General features: G+C 40.2%; 1 protein-coding gene across 1 annotated transcript; it reads right to left on the reverse strand.

Moving 5' to 3' along the window:
* Window positions 1-469: 469 nt before the first annotated feature.
* LOC146657063 (zinc metalloproteinase-disintegrin-like jararhagin) lies at window positions 470-17,463 on the reverse strand. The gene is made up of 22 exons (XM_085424874.1): window positions 17,348-17,463; window positions 12,898-12,986; window positions 12,691-12,767; window positions 12,428-12,506; window positions 12,165-12,241; window positions 11,455-11,638; window positions 11,242-11,304; window positions 11,053-11,124; window positions 10,754-10,923; window positions 10,244-10,325; window positions 9,522-9,655; window positions 8,959-9,136; window positions 5,262-5,351; window positions 4,776-4,971; window positions 4,585-4,690; window positions 4,310-4,466; window positions 4,137-4,217; window positions 2,495-2,582; window positions 2,289-2,394; window positions 2,098-2,188; window positions 1,872-2,021; window positions 470-1,522 (listed from the first exon to the last, which is right to left on the reverse strand). The coding sequence occupies exons 1-22, from the start codon at window positions 17,403-17,405 to the stop codon at window positions 1,490-1,492; spliced, it is 2,361 nt and encodes a 786-aa protein (XP_085281000.1). The 5' UTR covers window positions 17,406-17,463; the 3' UTR covers window positions 470-1,489.
* Between the last annotated feature and the right edge of the window lie 621 nt (window positions 17,464-18,084).

Consider the following 18,084-nt stretch of genomic DNA (forward strand, 5'->3'; position numbering starts at 1 on the left):
GGCTGCATCTTTGCTCCAAACAGACTTCTTCTGACTTATATAAAGCTCCAGTTTGAATTCAAGGGGTTTAAAAAAGCTTTGCACTAAACTGTTTAAGAATTAAAGCTCTTTTAATTCACTTTCCCACATTTTCAGAATCTGACTGAAGTATTTTTATGGCCGGATGAAACCTGCTCGCTTTATGGCCAACTTGGACCCTACAAGAGTGTAAAGACAGCACCTGTAGGTTCACTGGTGATTCTAAATTGGCTCGAAGTGTGACTAGTTCTCTCTTAATGTGTAAACCCTACACTGGGTGTATCCCACCTAACACCCTTTGACAGCTGGGATAGGCTCCATTCCATTGTTGTTCCATTGTTCTGCTTCCAACACATCAGCTTTAAGAACTGTCCATTCACTTGCTATTTAATTGATCTCAGCCCTTATTATGTGCCACCGTGTAACAGGATAAGGTTCTTCATCTGTTAGTCACTTAATCACTTTTATTTAATCATTGTACAGCATGATCCCGCTTTACAAAGTAAGTGCATAGGACAAAGTATACAGCAGGACAATATTATAGTAAAAAAAATATTGGGAAACAACCATAATGCAAATAAATGTAAAACAAAATGTTTCAATATAAGAATTAAGAAGAATTATACAACATCAACATTAAAAAACATCACAGTCGCTCATTTTAATGGTGTGGCAAATGATATGTGTCTTACCACTTGCATGTGAGACCTAATCTTGTATACACGTTTAGTGGTCCAGCTTCAAAAAAGGCACCAATAAGAAGCTCATTGCTTCTGTTCTTTCTCTACTCATGCAGAAGTCTGATTTTGTAAACAAAGTAGATAAATATGTACATTTAGATAAAAATATAAATACAACTCAAATTTTTACAGTGTCATAAGAGAAAGCATGGTTTAAAATATTAAAAAAAAACAGACTCTTAAGGTGCTTCATAATGTTCAGCTGGTGGCTTTGAGTTCTCTGAGTGCATTCACTTTAAAGCAGAGCACTGTAGGGTGCAACAGAGCATCGCACTCCGATTTTTGACTGTCACATCAAAGTCAGCGAAATTTATAAGGATTTTAAAAACACAAATGAAATATGAAACTGTAACAAATTCTGAAAACTGTTATAACATTTTCATTAGGTCATGCACACACACTCATATTCTGTGCCATTACTGTGATAAAAAGAGTTATAAGTCACATTCAGAGTCAGGGATGCCTGTACTTGCACTTGCCTTGTTAGAGATACGAACACTAGTAGAGATACTTGTCTGTATCTCTAACCCTGCAGTATGAAAAAGTGCCTTAGAAAATATAAAGCGATGACGACATCAGCGGATGGCATGCTAGTAACAATCAGAGTCTGGCCTGCTCCTCGTGCAATCTGTGAGTCATTGTAGAAATGTTGCTTCAGCACTGAGAAAGCGGTGACGGCAGCCTCCTACTGAGAGCAATAAGAGCTGCTAAGAGATGGCACCACGCAGACATCAGACCTTTGGTGGAGGAACTGGCCTCAGAGCCTGGAGGACAAAAGAGAGATGGATATGTCCAAAAATGTTAAAGTGACACTGTGCTAATTTTTATGTTTATTTTTATCTTCAGATGACTGTGTGTAATATAAAATGAATCACTTACAGCACTGAGAACAGAATTAGTAAAATGGTCATTAACTTTATGAAATGGTTTAGCATCTTTTAACTCACTTTTTTTTTTGGGAAAGCTAGCCAACAAAGGAGACAACCAACCAATTATATGTGCTTTTTTTGTTATCCAATCAAATTAAAGAGTTGCTGGTTAATCTATGGGGAAGGTTTTTTTTCCAGCTGAAATAGTAAAGAAAACGGGTTAAAGGCTGGTGAGCTCTGGTACCTGCCGTGCAGCTGTGTAGTTTGAAATGGGTGGTGTGGGTTTGTTCCCTGGTGGAGCTGGTGCAGTTCTGTGGATCTGAATGACTGGTTTGGGTTTGGTCCCAGCTGCAGGTGGTGGAGGTGGAGGTCCTTCACGCTTTGGTCTGCCAGCCTACAAATTTCAGGTATCATTAGAAACGTGTCGGAACAGTTTTTAGATCAAATTCCAGCTCCATTCAGAACATCACCTGTTGGCCTGATGCAGGGTAACTGGGTGGAGGCTGTTTGCTGTGGTAAGCCGGGTTCTGCACGGCTATCTGCTTCCTCTGATTTGTTGCACTGCAAACACAGATTGAATCAACAGGTGATGACCCTCATGGAGGCGAGTTTGCAGAAACAGAGGCATACAATGGCCTCCAGTAGTGTCATGATTACTCACGTTGGCAGGATGGGACTTTGTTGCTTTTTCCAGATGATTCCTGCGATGGCAGCAATGATGCCTAGAACTAGTAGTGTAACTGTGACTGCAATGACAATAGTTTTTCCTACAGAGACAGAAGAAAAACCGGTTTGCTTGGGTTGTAGTTGTGCAACATGACACAGTAAATTGAACTTAATCTGTAGACTGAAGTAGATGACTCTTACCAGTACCACTAAAATCTGTGTCCACTGAGTCACAGTTAGGAAGCGTCCACCCAGGCTCGCACTGGCACTCACTTTTGTGGTTGCACACCTGGAAAGCACAAAGAACATGTTGCCATTATTAGACTTTAAGTAGAATTTAAGTAATATAAAACACTCAGCCCCAGTATAACTGGTGCCATGTAGTTAACTAGATTTACCCAGTATATAGTTATAGTGTATATTATATTATCGCTTTAGCTTCTGACAAATTGACTCTAGTTAGTTTTATTTCATTTTGCATAGACTATAAGTAAAATATGAATAAGATGCTAGGCTAAATTATATTATTATGATTAACTAAGAGTTGTTGCTTGCTTGAGCCATTTTATAAAATAAAGTTAAATTAAAAATATTTAGAGGTTTTCAAGTTTTTCTCATTTCATTCACATTTCAAAAAGTGAAAAAAGAATTTGTTATATGGTTTTTTTAAAATATTTTTTTCTTTTTAAATTGGACACTTATTTAGTGCATATTTGCAATCACACTGCAGTTGTAAATGTTTACACGTGGTTCTAAAAAAGCCTACACGAGTAAGTTTGGGCATGTCTTGTATATCTCACATCAGCATTTCAGGGATGCCTTAGAAGGGTGTCTTTGTCTTTACAGGGCCTAAACCTTTTAAAACAACTGGAGCTGCATGGCCACCATTGGTGTGGTTATCACATCCACTTCAAATATTTAGGTTATGTTTCACAATTTTTTATTTATTTTATCATTATTTTATGGTGTTATTGTATTGTAGTTTGCTACAGATGAAACTGATTTTTTGGCAGAGGGGGGAAATCCTGTAAAATCCTGGGTTTAAAATTTGCAAAATACACAGAATATTAACAAAATTCCAAAATGATGCATTTTTTCCCCTTATTTCTACGAAGTCGTTACCTCTGGGACTGAACAATAAAGTCAGCAGTGATAAATCCCAAAAGCTGCAGCTGAATGGCTGATTGAAGCTGGCTATCAAATGTGAGTAGACTACAGTGCTAAACTGACCAATTTAACAGTATTAAAATGTGTGCATATAGCCTTGAAAACAAAGTTAACCTCAGAATCTGTCTGCTAGGCCAAACTTCCATTAGTTTGAGTCAGTGAGTGAGACCTCTCATGGATCCAGGTCATTTACCAAAATGCTAGTATTAGCTTACAACTTTACTTTTGGCTCCAAAATGCAAACATGCCATGACCAATATGACCCCATTAAGATTGAAGTTATAAAACATTAAGTCCAAAAGTCAATGCAGGCTATGACAGTGACTCCATCCACCTTTCACACCTAAGCTACATTTTAAACATAGATATGGTAGATTAGCTGCCCCCGGCTAACAAAGGATTTAGTTAAACTTTGCAGCGAGAAATCACACAAAAACTACTTTTAACCCTTTGATTTTGTAAAGTTGATCTTAAATTTCACTCTCAGTGGCATTAAAGTCTTTAAAAGCTTTAGAACCCTGTTCACAACTATGAGGGTACGCAGCTTCTCCTCTTGATAACCTTTTGAAAACAGATGAACTAATAATGAAAATACCAGAATGTACAGTCCAGCACAAAACTGTTATAAATCAGTTCCACCTCAATGGATCAGTTTTTGGTGTCATCATATACTCACAGCATGGCCTGGGCATTTTGCTGAACAGTTGGTGTTTCTGTATGCCGTCTGCAGATCCACACACTGATTCTGGCTGCACACCTTGGAAAAGACAAGTCAGACATATATTTAACTTTATTTTGTTCTACACTGTAGATGCAGTAAGCAAAAAGTGGATTCAGGAAGCCTGCTACCTTTCCATCTCCACATTTAGTCCCCGTTTCCACCAGGCCTTGGTCACCGGTGTTGTCTGAGAAGAACGCTGCCTTGCATCTGCCGATGGCGACCATCCGGCCATAGTTTGGGTTGTCATTACCGCCTTCACAGAAGAGCTTTCCACAAAGAACATCTCTGCAAAAGAAAGACAGTGTTTGTTTCTGATCATGTTTGGTTGATATGAAGAACGAAGAATCAAAATAAGGGTCGGCTGCAGAGCAACTGTTGCCCTGTACGTTCTACTGGGACTCACTCTTGCTGACAGGGGATGAACTGATTATTTGAGGGGCGTTTGCAGAAGCCATAGTAGACTCCTCTGGTGTTGTAGTTATAGCATCCTTGTTTGGCCTCCTTAGCACCTGATAGCAGCAGAAGATTGCATAAAAACCTAACTCTCCATATGACTTTCACATACATCCATATGCGTATTGACGGGATACTCACCTGATCCATACATCTTGACACACTGCTTAGGTCTCTGTGGACACTGACCGTTGTAGCAGTACCCTTGGCCTCCATCACATGGGAGCCCATTCACAGCAAACACATCCTCCGGACAGGTCGTGCTCTTCCCATCACAGTACTCTGCCAGATCACAGTCATCCTGCTTTGAACGGCACTGTCTGGAGGTAGGCAAGATCTGTGCCGAGCATATACCATCAACGTGTAAGTTATCTGAAACATTGTTTTTCTTAAAGTGTTATATGATTAAAAATTCCAGCGCTATGTCAAACACTCTGACTGCGTGAGCACTGTAAACAAAATATCAAAATGCAATACTGTGGTGTTGGTTCAAGCATTTGCAAGATTCTCTAATTACTTGAGGACTGTAGCTGAGCAAACAACTGGATCACTACAGCCAGAGGAGAGACTTCCAGGGATGAAAATAAGTGACACCAGTTACACTGATCTGTCTTCTTACTGACTCACCTTACAGTTCTCACAGCACTCGCCTTCAGCACACTGTGAACCCTCTTTCAGGGTGCAGGTGGTGGCGTTGCAGCAGGGATTGGTGCACTCCTACGGGGACAAGATATATTAGAACTCATCAGGCTGCTGTTGGGTCTTACTGCTGGGATGCATTATTCAGAATCAGAATCAGAATCAGAATACTTTATTGATCCCTGGGGGAAATTATTTTTTGTTACAGTGCTCCATTTTAAACCAACATTAAGACAAGACAGACAATACGCTAACTAAGAATAGTACAATATATACATATATATACATACATACATACATAAGTCACTTATAAATAAATATTTGGAAAAGAAACATGTGTAGCTGTAGCAGCAAACAGTGTGTTAAGTGGATGCGTTGTACAGGGAGATGGCCACAGGCAGGAATGATTTCCTGTGTCGTTCAGTGGTGCTTTTCGGTAATCTCAGTCTCTCACTGAACGAGCTCCTGTGACTGACCAACATGTCATGGAGTGGGTGGGAGGTGTTATCCAACATTGTCTTTATCTTGGACAGCATCCGCCTCTCCGACACCACCTTGAGGGAGTCCAGCTCCACCCCCACAACATTGCTGGCCTTACGGATCAGTTTATTAAGTCTGTTGGCATCTGCGACCCTCAGCCTGCTCCCCCAGCATGCAACAGCATAGAGGATCGCACTGGCCACCACAGACTCATAGAAAATCCTCAGCATTTTCTGGCAGATGTTGAAGGACCTCAGTCGCCTCAAAAAATAGAGACGACTCTGGCCCTTCCTGTAAAGTGCTGTGGTGTTTTTAGCCCATTAAACATCTGTTTGCTCTGCTCCCGTGAGGAATCTTTATCACTAGGTTTGATGGTTTATTGACACATAGAAAAGAACCTGATGAATGATTTCCACTGTGGGTGTCTGCTGGCCTCATGATCACAAATCACGATGTTCAAACTACTAAGAGCAATGTCGAGTGTCACCAATATAGTGTATAATCACTGTTCTCAGTTTCTACTTTCTACTTCCTTATTTCTTGATTTTCAGGAACTTTTGTGGTATAAGACCATTATTGAGTCTGAAGTACAAACATGTAAGAAAGTGTTGTAAACAAAATACCACAAACTTATAATTTAAAATCTGTTTTTTCAATATAACCACAGTTTTGGAAAACAAAAACCCAAACTTCTGTGCGACACAGCTGCCATATTTAATGGATTTCATCTCAAAGTACCACCTAACAAAAGAAAGACTTTGGTAATCAAAAAAAAATGTAAGACACAACGAGCTGTTTTTGCTTATTGCAGCACCCCTGTGGTTGAAAGAGCCAACATCATCCGCATTTGCACATCCTGGTGTTTTGAAACCAGCTGGGGCGAGTGAGGACTCGATGTGCTTGTGAAGTCACGTGCCCGTTTGGGCTTTTCAATCAGTTAATATCCAGTGAGCACATCTGGGGTTGCGCTCCATAAAAGAAACAAAGTTTGCAAAAAGGATACCATGTTTTGTTCAGTATGACGTGGAATGAGTGACTGAGTCCGTAAACTCATCAAGAAGTGTTCAAAGAAGTCAGGGCTGTTCTCCTATGGACTCAACAGGGCCAGTAAAAGAATGCGGCTTTGACTCCACACAACACCTAAAACTATGTTTACCATTCATACTGTCTATGGTCCCCACGTGAGTTAATCTCCGTTGCATTGGTAGTCTATGGGGATGTTAAAATGCATACTCTGTCACTCTCCCCAACAAACTGCTTTTACAATCCTTTCCATATCAGGCATCACCATCGTCTGTATGGGAAGCATAAACAGCATACAGATGTCTTAATCAGCCAACATTCCACCCTGGGAGTGCTGCTTGAGTCTCCACATGTTGGTTTCTGTTATCACTGGCCTCTGCAACATTGTTTCTTCCCTGGGCCATCTTTAATTTCCCAGCTTCCAGTGTTTCTTCTATGCACAAGAATTCAGGAATACTGAAAGGTAAAGTCCAATTTAGTTTGCTTCTTGCTGCCGTTCCCAGGATGAGATTTGAGGATAAAAAGAAAAACATATCTTAGATTCCAGAAGCAAAATAGGAAACAAACAGGAGAGACATTTTCTCTAAGTGCAGAAGTGGATCAGTAAACTCATCACACTCATACAATCATCAACACATTTTTGTTGGTTTTGCAGTTTTCAGCAGGGTCATGCGTAAAACTGGGTGAAAGCTGCGACCTGACGAATAACCTGTTTTTAGTTTCAGAGACATGAGGCATACTTCCCAGAGTCTGACCTGCTTAGGCCAGAATCTGCCCCTCCCCCAGTCATGTTGGTTACTAAGATGCTCAAGTACTGTGGAAGTACTGAGCTCTACAAATAATTAAAGTGATCTCAATGCATTAATGTACCATTGCCTGTTTTCGCTCTCTTCTGTCCTTTGACAGCTCTCAGCTTTGTCGCAGGATCTATGCTTGGTCTTCTGGCCTACAGCAGCCTTGAGCCTACAGGCTCTGCTTCTCTCTCTTTACCCCAGTCCACACTCATGCCTTATCTCCCTTGAGCCTTATCACAGTTTCAGTGTTTAGTCTGCTTCGCACTTTCTCTTCACTATCTGGAACCATCTTACAATTTTCTCACTCACCATGCTGCTTTGATGATGGTAGTTTGTGCTGTTGCACTAATTAGCATCATAGCTTGGATTCCGTTCTGCCATCAGAGTCGAATCTATAAACACCACTGAATACTGTTTTGTACATCAATAAATCACGTTCAGTTCCTTCTAATGATCTTTCCTTGTTGAATTCCAGCAGAGGTGAAAACAGGTCTAAACATCACTCTGACTGGAATGTTTGTCTCACTGAAAACCACAAGCTGTTCAGCTGTTACACATCGCAAGCAAACAAAAAACTGTTCTCAGACACACTGGAAAAAGTGTTTGCATAACACGGAAGTTCACTTAAAACAATCATTTCTGTTCAGCTACACTATCACTGTCATTCTATAGATATAGTCTTAACACTACATAAAAGTGTTAAGACAACACATAAGCACATACTCCAAGTAATACTGCAAAAAAGAAAAAAATCAGCAGTTCTTCAGCTTCTGGTAGAAGTCAGTTGAATACTGGGCCTTGAAAAAATAAATATCTGTCTGAATGCACAGGCTCAGGCCCATTCGAAGAAGGTACATATCTGGTGTGCATCTGAAAGTTTTTTTTGTCTCAGAGCAAGCACCTCATTAAAGAGTCAAGATCAGACAAAGGAAACATGGAGCTGAATTCCATTCTGAGAAATCAATAGCTGTAAGGCAGAAGCCATTTCAGACCTGAGCATGCACAGACACAGATCAGAATTATGGAATAATAGTAATAAATACATTTGTACTGCTACACTGTTTATCAACTAGTCTCTGTAAGTGAGAGGCCAGCAAGACATAAAGAAATAGAAGTTTGTAAAGCTACAATAGGCCTAGGCTGCTGAGGGCTTTCCTCCTGTTAAAAAGGGGTTTTCACTCCCACTGTTGCCAAATGTTTGCTCATAGGCAGTTATTTGATTGTTGGGGTTTTCGCTGTGTTGTTATAAGACCTCTATCTTACAAAATCCCTTCAGACAGTTGTTGTTGTGATTTGCTTTTAAATGAATAAAACTCACCAGATTCACCAGATGCGATCATCAACTTGCTACACAATAAAACTTTTAAGCAGCTGATGTGATTACTTACCTGCACCGAACCACAGTCGCACTGCTCTCCTTCCTCTTTGAAGCCGTTTCCACAGACCGCGGGAGCCACGACACTCTTGTAGTCTGGTTTGTCCAGCAGACAGCTGGGGCTGCGGCTTGTTAGGTACTTTTCATAGTTGCTGCTGCTGCAGCTACTGAAGCTTCGAGGAGTTTTCCAGCTGAAGAGGAACAAACACATTATTAGTATTATTATCTTTTTTTGTGTTATCTTTATCAGTGTCTGACACTAGGAAGACATGGCTGCACAAAAGCGGTATGGTGGTACATATACAGCACGTACGCACCAAACATGCTCACACACGTTCTTCAGTCTTATAGCCATGTGAGATTAAGAGCTGCACCAGCTGACCTCCTTTTTGGTCCAATACACACAGTTATTATGTTGTTGTACCAAATGAAACATGTTATGATGATCAAAACATTTAGTGAGGTTTGTAAGGCTCGTATTGTTTATTTACGGTCACTTGTTATAGCCTGAATTTATTTGCTAACAGAAAGAATCTGCATTCAACTTGAAGGATGTCTCAAGTCAGCTTTTCTTACCTGAGGGCTGCTGCCATGATGCAGCTATCGTCAGAACATAAACAACCACTGGAGTCATCGTGGTCCATGCCCAGGTTGTGGCCCATCTCATGAGACAGTGTTGCTCCCACTGCTATGGCTGCATCACTGTGATCCTAAGAAAAAAATGAAGCACAAGAAAGCAGCAAAAATTTACTAACAGCAAGAGAGAGCAACACAATAATGTCACATGTTTGTCTCAGTTTTAACATTTTCTCAGTCTATTCAGTCGGGACTTTCAGACTGCATGGATCTATTGACAGAGTTAGTGTAGTGGTCTACAAGTGCAGTGCAAAAAGGAGGAAAATGTTTTAAAGGATTTTGTGAAAAATTCATGATTAGTCAAAGAATGAGTTTTCCACGTTGCACTTATGGAGATGTGTGCATCTCAAATGTGCAAAGAAGACTTTGTAGACCGAGTCTAGTTCTAGATCATAATTTAACTTAGTTTTTCTCTTTTAGCAGGAAGTGGTCACTACATGTTAGTGATAAATTGATGGAACTGTCATTTATTTTCTCTGGTATTTGGTCATTAATCAAAGTATCAGATAAACAATTAAGTTGATTTTTGAGGGGCAAAGGAATGACTGAACTAAATGGATTTAGGAACATGTTTCCAAAATTCACATTTACCACAGCATGAAGCAAGGGCAGAAGTTATGAAGTCAGTGAGATACATCATCTGGGAAGCATGAACACCTCACCTGTACTACGCCGACAGAGTGACCAGAACAGAGAGTCCCGATGAAAGCAAGACCCACAGTTGGTCCTTCAAAGTCGATACCACTGAAAGAGAAGATCAGAAAGTCTTAAATTCATATACAGGATTCATATCATCCATCTACTCACTAATCTAGCTACTACTAGATTAGATTAGATTAGATTAGATTAGATTAGATTAGCTACTGTGAATTTTCCTGAATGTTGAGGTGTGAACATTCAAGCACATTCTTATTTAAGATTCAATAATGGATCTGCTTGTGGTTGTATCTTGTGTATAAAACACAAGTTACACAAGCGTTATGTGGAAACTTAAAACCTCTTAAGCTGATGTGTCAGGCCGGTTTAACCTGGGAGAAAAAAATATGGATACTCACAACTCAGATTTCTGAAATTAGTTTTCTCTTTCCTGCTCGGTTACTGTTGAAAGTAGGAGACATTTTGCTCCACGTGATTTGAGTCTGACTGATTCTACTTATACAATTTATCCATACCTTATAAGATGTGCATTGTCATGTTTTATCCTCGTCACCAGCTCAGAGTTTCTCCACTTCATGAAAGCATCCAGGTTTGCTCCTGCTGGGGGGGTCACAGAGATCAGGTCACCATTCGTCCATATCTCCAACCCCACCAGAGCAATAAAGGTCCTCAGAGGTTTGTAGACCTGAAGAAGACAACATTGGGGATGTAACATTATACTCCAACTGCTAGCAGCTACTGCAGAACAGTATGTAGTACAGTGCGTCTGTATTGGTATGGAATCTGTATAGAAATAGCAAAAAAACAGACTCACCATGTTGACAAAGTTGACAATCTCAAATATTCTCTGTCTCATCTTCTTTTGATCCCTGTTCATCTTCACATACTGAAACACCACAAGACAAATTTCTCATCCTGCTTCTCACCAGTTTATCTTATAAAAATCAAATTTTGCAAACCAAGGGGAAAAAATTTAAAAGTTAGAAAAGAAGATTAATTTTACCGCGCGGTTATCAGCAACAAGGACGAGCTCAACGTATTTCTGCTGCTGTACAATAGAAATACCCTGAAGAAAAAGAACAACACAAATGAAGACTTTTGGGCATGTCTACTTAAACTCTGTCACATTTAACTTAGATAGTTTGAAGACCTAAAAGGTTTCAGAGGTCATGACTTGGAGGAACTCTGGTGAAGAGGACAAAACTAATTGTGTTACCCCTGATCTAGAGCGGCTGCGGCTTGTTGGAGGTTCATAGTCGTCACTCCAGCTGGTGTTAGTGACCCCACACACGGCAGGCGTGAAGTTCTTTTCATTAAAAGTTGTCACTGCATGATCCCCCTCATCGTTACTGGATAGTGGCTCAATCAGGTACCTTTGAGCAGATGTTCTGAAGTAACCCCTAAACCAAATCATGCTGGTTAGTTCATTCATTTTTCAGATGTTGCTTTGAGGCTGACTCAACTCAGGAACCTATCCACTGTCATCTAAAGACTTAATTGGGCCAAACTTCCTCTTGTGTTGTTTTCACTTCAAGATTGTTATTATTGCAGTGTGATTTTAGTGGCTTTTAGCACTTTTGTTTTTGTTTTCCTGAACTTTAACATGCTGACATCATGTTAATCATTATACATGTTAATGTTAATGTAATGTTTTGGTTTAATTAAAGTTAGAGTCACTGTGAGGTGAGGTTTGGTTGAGGGTTAGGATAAGGTTAACATCTAAATAGTAATGAGAGTATTTTCACAACTTGTTTCTGGTGAACCAAGGTGGCCTGAAATCTATTCATCTCATATGAAGGCTTAATACAACAAAGGAATGAAACTGTGAGGTTATTTGAATTATTATGACAGACAGCATGGGTGGGTATTGCTTTGGAAAGATGTCATGACAGTTTAAATAAAGAAAAGATTAAGACGGTGGCTCACCTGAGTCCATCACAGGTACTGATGCTAACAGATGACTCACTGTCGTTCACAATCCTCCCATGATAGAAGCAGTGATCCTGGCAAGGACATGAAAATGGTGACTGTGTTATTAAATGACAACATGTAACTTTCTTTTCATCTGCTTATGTCTCCAGCGTTCACTAACAGCCTTAAAAGCCTTTGAAGCGTTTTAAATCTAGTAAAATGTGTAATTTTACAGCTGTAAGTTTGAGGTAAGTTTGTCTACAAACGCAAACACTTACAATGTCATTCGGTACTGTGGTGACTCGAGTCCCATCTTCTTGGTAGTAAGACTCAGTGTAATCTTTGGTAAATAATTCACTAAATACAGGAAGATAAAGAATAACATAACATTATTTGATGTGAAGAGTGAGTCTAATTCCAGTTTATTCAAAAAAAATTTGCTTATTTTGAAACAGGATATTTTACATTACTTGTATATCCATTTGTCCACTTATTTTCTCACACTGCACAGACACACAGGTTTAGGGAAGTAAAAACTTACTTATTTCTTTCAAGTTGCATTTCTATGTCTTGTCCGCCCACAGTCATTGCATACGTAAGAGTGTCTGGTCTGTGGTACTGTGGGCAAAAAAACAGGAAATTTTGCTTTGAGTCATTCATTTTTATTTTTTCATTTTCCATAATCAGGAGAAAAACAGCAGCTGATTTGATTGTCATCACAGGATTTAAAATAGAAAAGAAAAGAAACCTCTGTGTGTCTTTTTCTGATTGTGTGAAGTCTGACCGGTCGAACCACCTCATAGTGCTTTCCCTCCTCAAATTCAGGACCATGGCTTCCTGTGGAAGTGAATCACATATGTGTGATTAGAAAAAGGATATTAATTTTGGATGCTAGTGTCAACAGGGTCTATTTTGTAATTAGTCGAATGCTTAACTCATTGCTTTCAATATTTGTGCTACCTAATCTCGTCTGTTTACATCCTGCTTTTCTATAAGTTTTATGTATCTATTTATTTTGAACCAAACCAATAAAACAACAACAAAAAAACTAACCTGACTACATAATTTGATATCCCATTCCAAATGTCATTTATGTTGCAAACATGTGATCATCGTGACTTTAAACATTTGATTAAAGTTACATTCTCAAGTTTTTAAGTGCATTCCTGGTAACAAAGCCTTTTGTAAACAGAAAGTTTATAGCCTTATATCAAGTTAGTCACATGAATGCTTTCGCAATCATGTCCCCTGGAGAAAGAGGTGAACCACTTTTATTGCCTGTCCCATTTGGTTCTTTAGCCGTCAGAATTGTTGTCTGAAGACCAACAAGGATACCCAATGGATTTACTTTGCCAAATGGATCATCACGGCCTTGCCGTATTGGTCCATTTGATCAACCTTTGTTGTTATTATTTATTTTATTTTCAGTTGTTACAGACGGGACAGACATGACTGAGGGATAAGAAAGGGAGAAAGAAAGATGAAGGAAAAGAAAAACAGAAGGGGAGAGGGACAGTGAGAAAGGGCACTTAAAAAGAGAAAGAAGAGAAAAAAAAAGTCCTGGATCACCTGTTGAGAGAAAAAGAAGAGAAAACAAGAAAAAAAAAAGGGCAACATACTAAACACAACACCATCGCGTTAATCTAGCTAAGTGTAAACAGCAGTAAATACTAAATATTGAATGTTGTTGTGTAGCAAACAGAACCGACAGCGCACAATGTGCTTGGAAATAGCAGCCAATAAAGGTGTAGTTTATGTCTATGAACAGTGAACACCCGTGTGCACACCTGTGTGGATCAGCACGCTTGTATTCAAAAGGTTTCCCCATGTAATGGTCTGCTAGAGGATGTAGAGAGCCATAGCCCCGTCCCCCAGGGCATGAAGCAGGCATGGAGGAGATCCAGGCTCCAGACATCCAGAGGCCCCAGAGTGCGAGAGCCCAAGGAGGACCACCAGAGGGGCATCCGTGCCACCTTCCTGGGAAGAGCTGAGGAGAGCCCCAGGTGAGGGGTCACCCAGTAGCCACGGAGCAGAAGCCAGAGGGGCTGCAGTGGTGTGTCCGCCGGCTCTGCCGGCAGCCAGCTGTGCCAGAACCGCAGGCCCAGAGGCTGGAGGCCCGAGGGCCCCCTTTGCCCCGGAAGAGGCCTGACCGAGCAACAGGCACCAGGCCCTGCCAAGTAGGCACCGGGAGTGAGCTGGTACATACCTGAGCGCCCAGCCCCGGACACCAAGAACCACCAACGCACCGACCCCTGAGGGCATCAGTTACCGGCAGGGAGTGTGGTGAGGGGAGATAGGCCTTTGGAGGGCCTGGGATTCCAGGCGACCAGAGCCACTAACAAGGTTATGACCACAACCCCTGGGTTAAGCCCTCCAGGGATAACGTCCCTAGGGATTCTCCAGACGCCCTAAGCCCGTCCCACCTCCACATCAACCACAATGGCGAAGGCGGGACCAAACCACGACCCCCCATCCCCGCTAGGTGATGAAGCCGATCAAAGTAGCCCAGAGGGATTGATCTAATGTGGTGGCAGAGGCTGTCTCGAGACTAATGTGATCTATTAGATGGTTTCTATATTGGCTTGAATTAAGATTATTTTTATTTTTCCAGTTCATGAGGACCGTTTTCTTGTCGATGCATAGGGCAGTAAAAACCATGTGGACTGTATTAGTTTCTGTAGTGACATCATCCAATTTGCCCAACAAGCACACTAAAGGGGAGGTTGGAATTTTTCATTTCAGACACTTTGATAAGTCTTCACATATCCTGCGCCAAAACTTCTGCACTGGTGGACAGAACCAAAGAGCGTGGATGTAATTGTCTGGTGCATTGCCTTGACAGTGTGAGCAGTTGTTGGAAGATGTAAACCCCATCTAGAACATCCGATGACCTGTATAGTGCACTCTATGTAGTGTTTTGTGTTGTAAGATTAATCATATTATTGTTTTGTAATATGTCAGGGTTGTTCCAGATAGGTGTACGTCTGCATGGGATTAATGAAGACTCTGTTATTTTTAGAAACTCCCACCATGCTGTCAGAGAAGAGCTGATGTTAATACTTTTAAAGCATTCATGTCTTTTGATGTTTGAGCTGATAAATGGTAGGTCTGAAATTTCTGAATTTAATACCTAAATATTTAATATTTCCAGATTGTAGTGGGGCAGGAGAAGAATTATGGAAGGAGCAGTTAATGGGAAGAACTGTAGATTTTGACCAGTTAATTGAATAATCTGAAACTCTTGAAAACCAGTTTATTAGAGTAATTACCTCAGAAAGGTTGGTTTGTGAGTTTTGGAGAAAAAGTAACACATTATCCGCATAGAGACTGCTTTTATGTTCTACTTTCTTACATTTTATGCCCTTAATTGTTGTAGCCTAATTGCTGCTGCTAATGGTTAGATAAAAAGAGCAAACAGTGAAGGGGAGAGTGGGCATCCCTGTCTGGTGCCCCTCAGGAGAGAGAAGCTGGAGGATGTCTGGTCATTTGTTCTGACACAAGCTGTTGGGGAATTATATAACAATCTTAGCCAGTTTATGAAAGAGTTTCCAAAACCAAATTTGTGTAAATTTGCAAATAAAAATTTCCAGTTAGCTCTGTCAAACGCTTTTTCTGCATCTAGAGATAATATTGTGGTTTCAGTGTTTTTACTGTATGAGTAGTCTATTAAATTAAGTAATCTACGAGTGTTTGTTGATGAGTGCCTACCTTTTATGAAACCAGTTTGGTCAGGATGAATTAAGAGGGGGGTCATTTTCTCTAATCTTTTTGAGAGGGCTTTGCAGATTATTTTTATGTCTACATTTATAAGGGATATTGGACGATAGCTTGAGGGAAATAAAGGGTCTTTGCCTGGTTTTAGCAGGAGACTAATGTTGGCAGAATTCATATTTTTTTAAGCTCACGGGTATAGTTTCTTATTGTCCACATAGAAATATTGACATACTACCTAACCTGCATTAATGGGTGGTGCAGAGGTGCTCTTTGATTCCCCCCCCAGGCTACCAAGAGGTCGTTTTAGGGTTTTACTACCATCTTTGCGTTATCCTGACACAAAAAAGAATTGACATCAGCTGATTTTTTTTTTTGCCCTAACTCACAAATCCATGCAGTATTTAGAATGTTCCACATCACATTCACAAGGCGGGGATTTTTACTCAATTATTACTGGTATTGACGTAAAACAAAGTGAAAATCAGGTGTGATTTACAGAGCCTGCAGAAGTAGTGTGATTAAATAAAAGGGCAACTTCTCAAATTATAATCACATTTGTAAAAAAAACCTCTACCTGCCACCGGTAGAGGTTTGAATAAACAGAAGGTAGGACAAAACTAGGTTTTAGTTATTAAGTTGATTTCAACTTAAGCTAGAAAATATTATTAGTTCCTTTTTATGGGAATTATTTCTGCATTCCAGATTTTCTCATAAAATCATCATTCTCAGTGTAGCATTTTTCTTGACTAAGACTCCCACCCAGTAGCCAGTTCTGTAAATTTCTGACCATTCTGTACCATAACTTGCTCCAGGAACCAGATGCAGTATATTTAATTAAATAATTAACCATTATTTTCATCTTTTTTTCTTTTGCTTAATTCTCTTCTCACTTTGTGGAGAAACATTTACAAAATTAAAGTCCTTTGCTTCACCAAGAACATTTGTGACTCAAGATTGTATTTCCCAGTCTGCAAAACCTGCCTGGAATAAATGATTAAGTGACTCTGAGTCACGGTTACCTGATAACCTGGTACATAGTAGCACCTGAGGGGGTGTTGGCTTTGTTGTTTTCCATAACTTAACTCTGAGGGAGCGTCACAACACTAGCAGTGTGTTTACAGTAATTCTTTCTCTTTCTGTTATTTGACTGTAATGAGTGTGCACAAAACGTGTTTTCAACAGGCGTGAGACACAGCCACTGTGTTTTAATGTTCCCTTTATAATCACATGTCTAGTAAACAAATGCAAAAGGCTGAGAGGCAAATTCATCTGAGCACGAAACATGAAACAGACCAGAGTTAAAGCATAGTGTCTTTAATTCCGGACAAAATACATCGTCCTTGGCTAGGAGATTTAGAGGACTACTTGAGGAAAAGAAACCTGCCACCAGTAGAGGTTTGAATAAACAGAAGGTAGGACAAAACTAGGTTTTAGTTATTAAGTAGCCAGTGTGCTGGTGGATGTAAAAGTATCCAGTGACTTACCGGAGAGCTCGAGAGAGGCATATAGGATGAGGACCCACAATAGGAGGTTTCGTGTCATTGTCCAAGTGCAAACTGAGTGTGACAGAGCAGACCAGCATTGTAATGACAATTTATAAACTAGGAGTTCCTGTTCTGTTAACCACGCCTACCTCTTACAAACATTCACTTCTACAAACTGGCTCAAACACGCCACTGCTTGTGTTGTGACATGTAGAACATGCTCCATGCTCTTACTTAATTATTAAGTGGCAAATTTTCACGTCCTATAAACCTTAAGCTTTATCAGTTCTCATTTAGACATGTACATGGAATGAGGTTGTAAACCTCCCACCTTTTTTATGAATGATACTTAAAATACCTCACCTTAAAAGCCATAAATAAGCAGTATGACTCACTGTGTGTTGTGGTTTAAGCTTTGCTGTTTCCGTTGTCGCACTTGTCACACACATGTAGAAACATCATAAAGTTTCACAGTTTTTTCCAAATATAGATATTGTCTTGTAAGCTCTACAAGAAAAATGTTCGCGCCCCCCTCCCGCGCGCGCGCACACGCACGCACACGCACAAACACATCCTCCAACCACACACACCCATATTTTGCTCCATTGCGGTTTATTTCACACCTCGAACATTTAGTAAACAATTAAGCAAATACAAGTAATCTGCAATAAATTACAGGTAATAAGAAAATAAACTACTAACTCTTTTACGCTACGTCCACACCTACGTGGGTATTT

This window comes from Rhamphochromis longiceps, linkage group LG12 (assembly GCF_057381845.1).
Source record: "Rhamphochromis longiceps isolate RC_006_pf linkage group LG12, R_longiceps_female_GT1.1, whole genome shotgun sequence".
NCBI lineage: Eukaryota > Metazoa > Chordata > Actinopteri > Cichliformes > Cichlidae > Rhamphochromis > Rhamphochromis longiceps.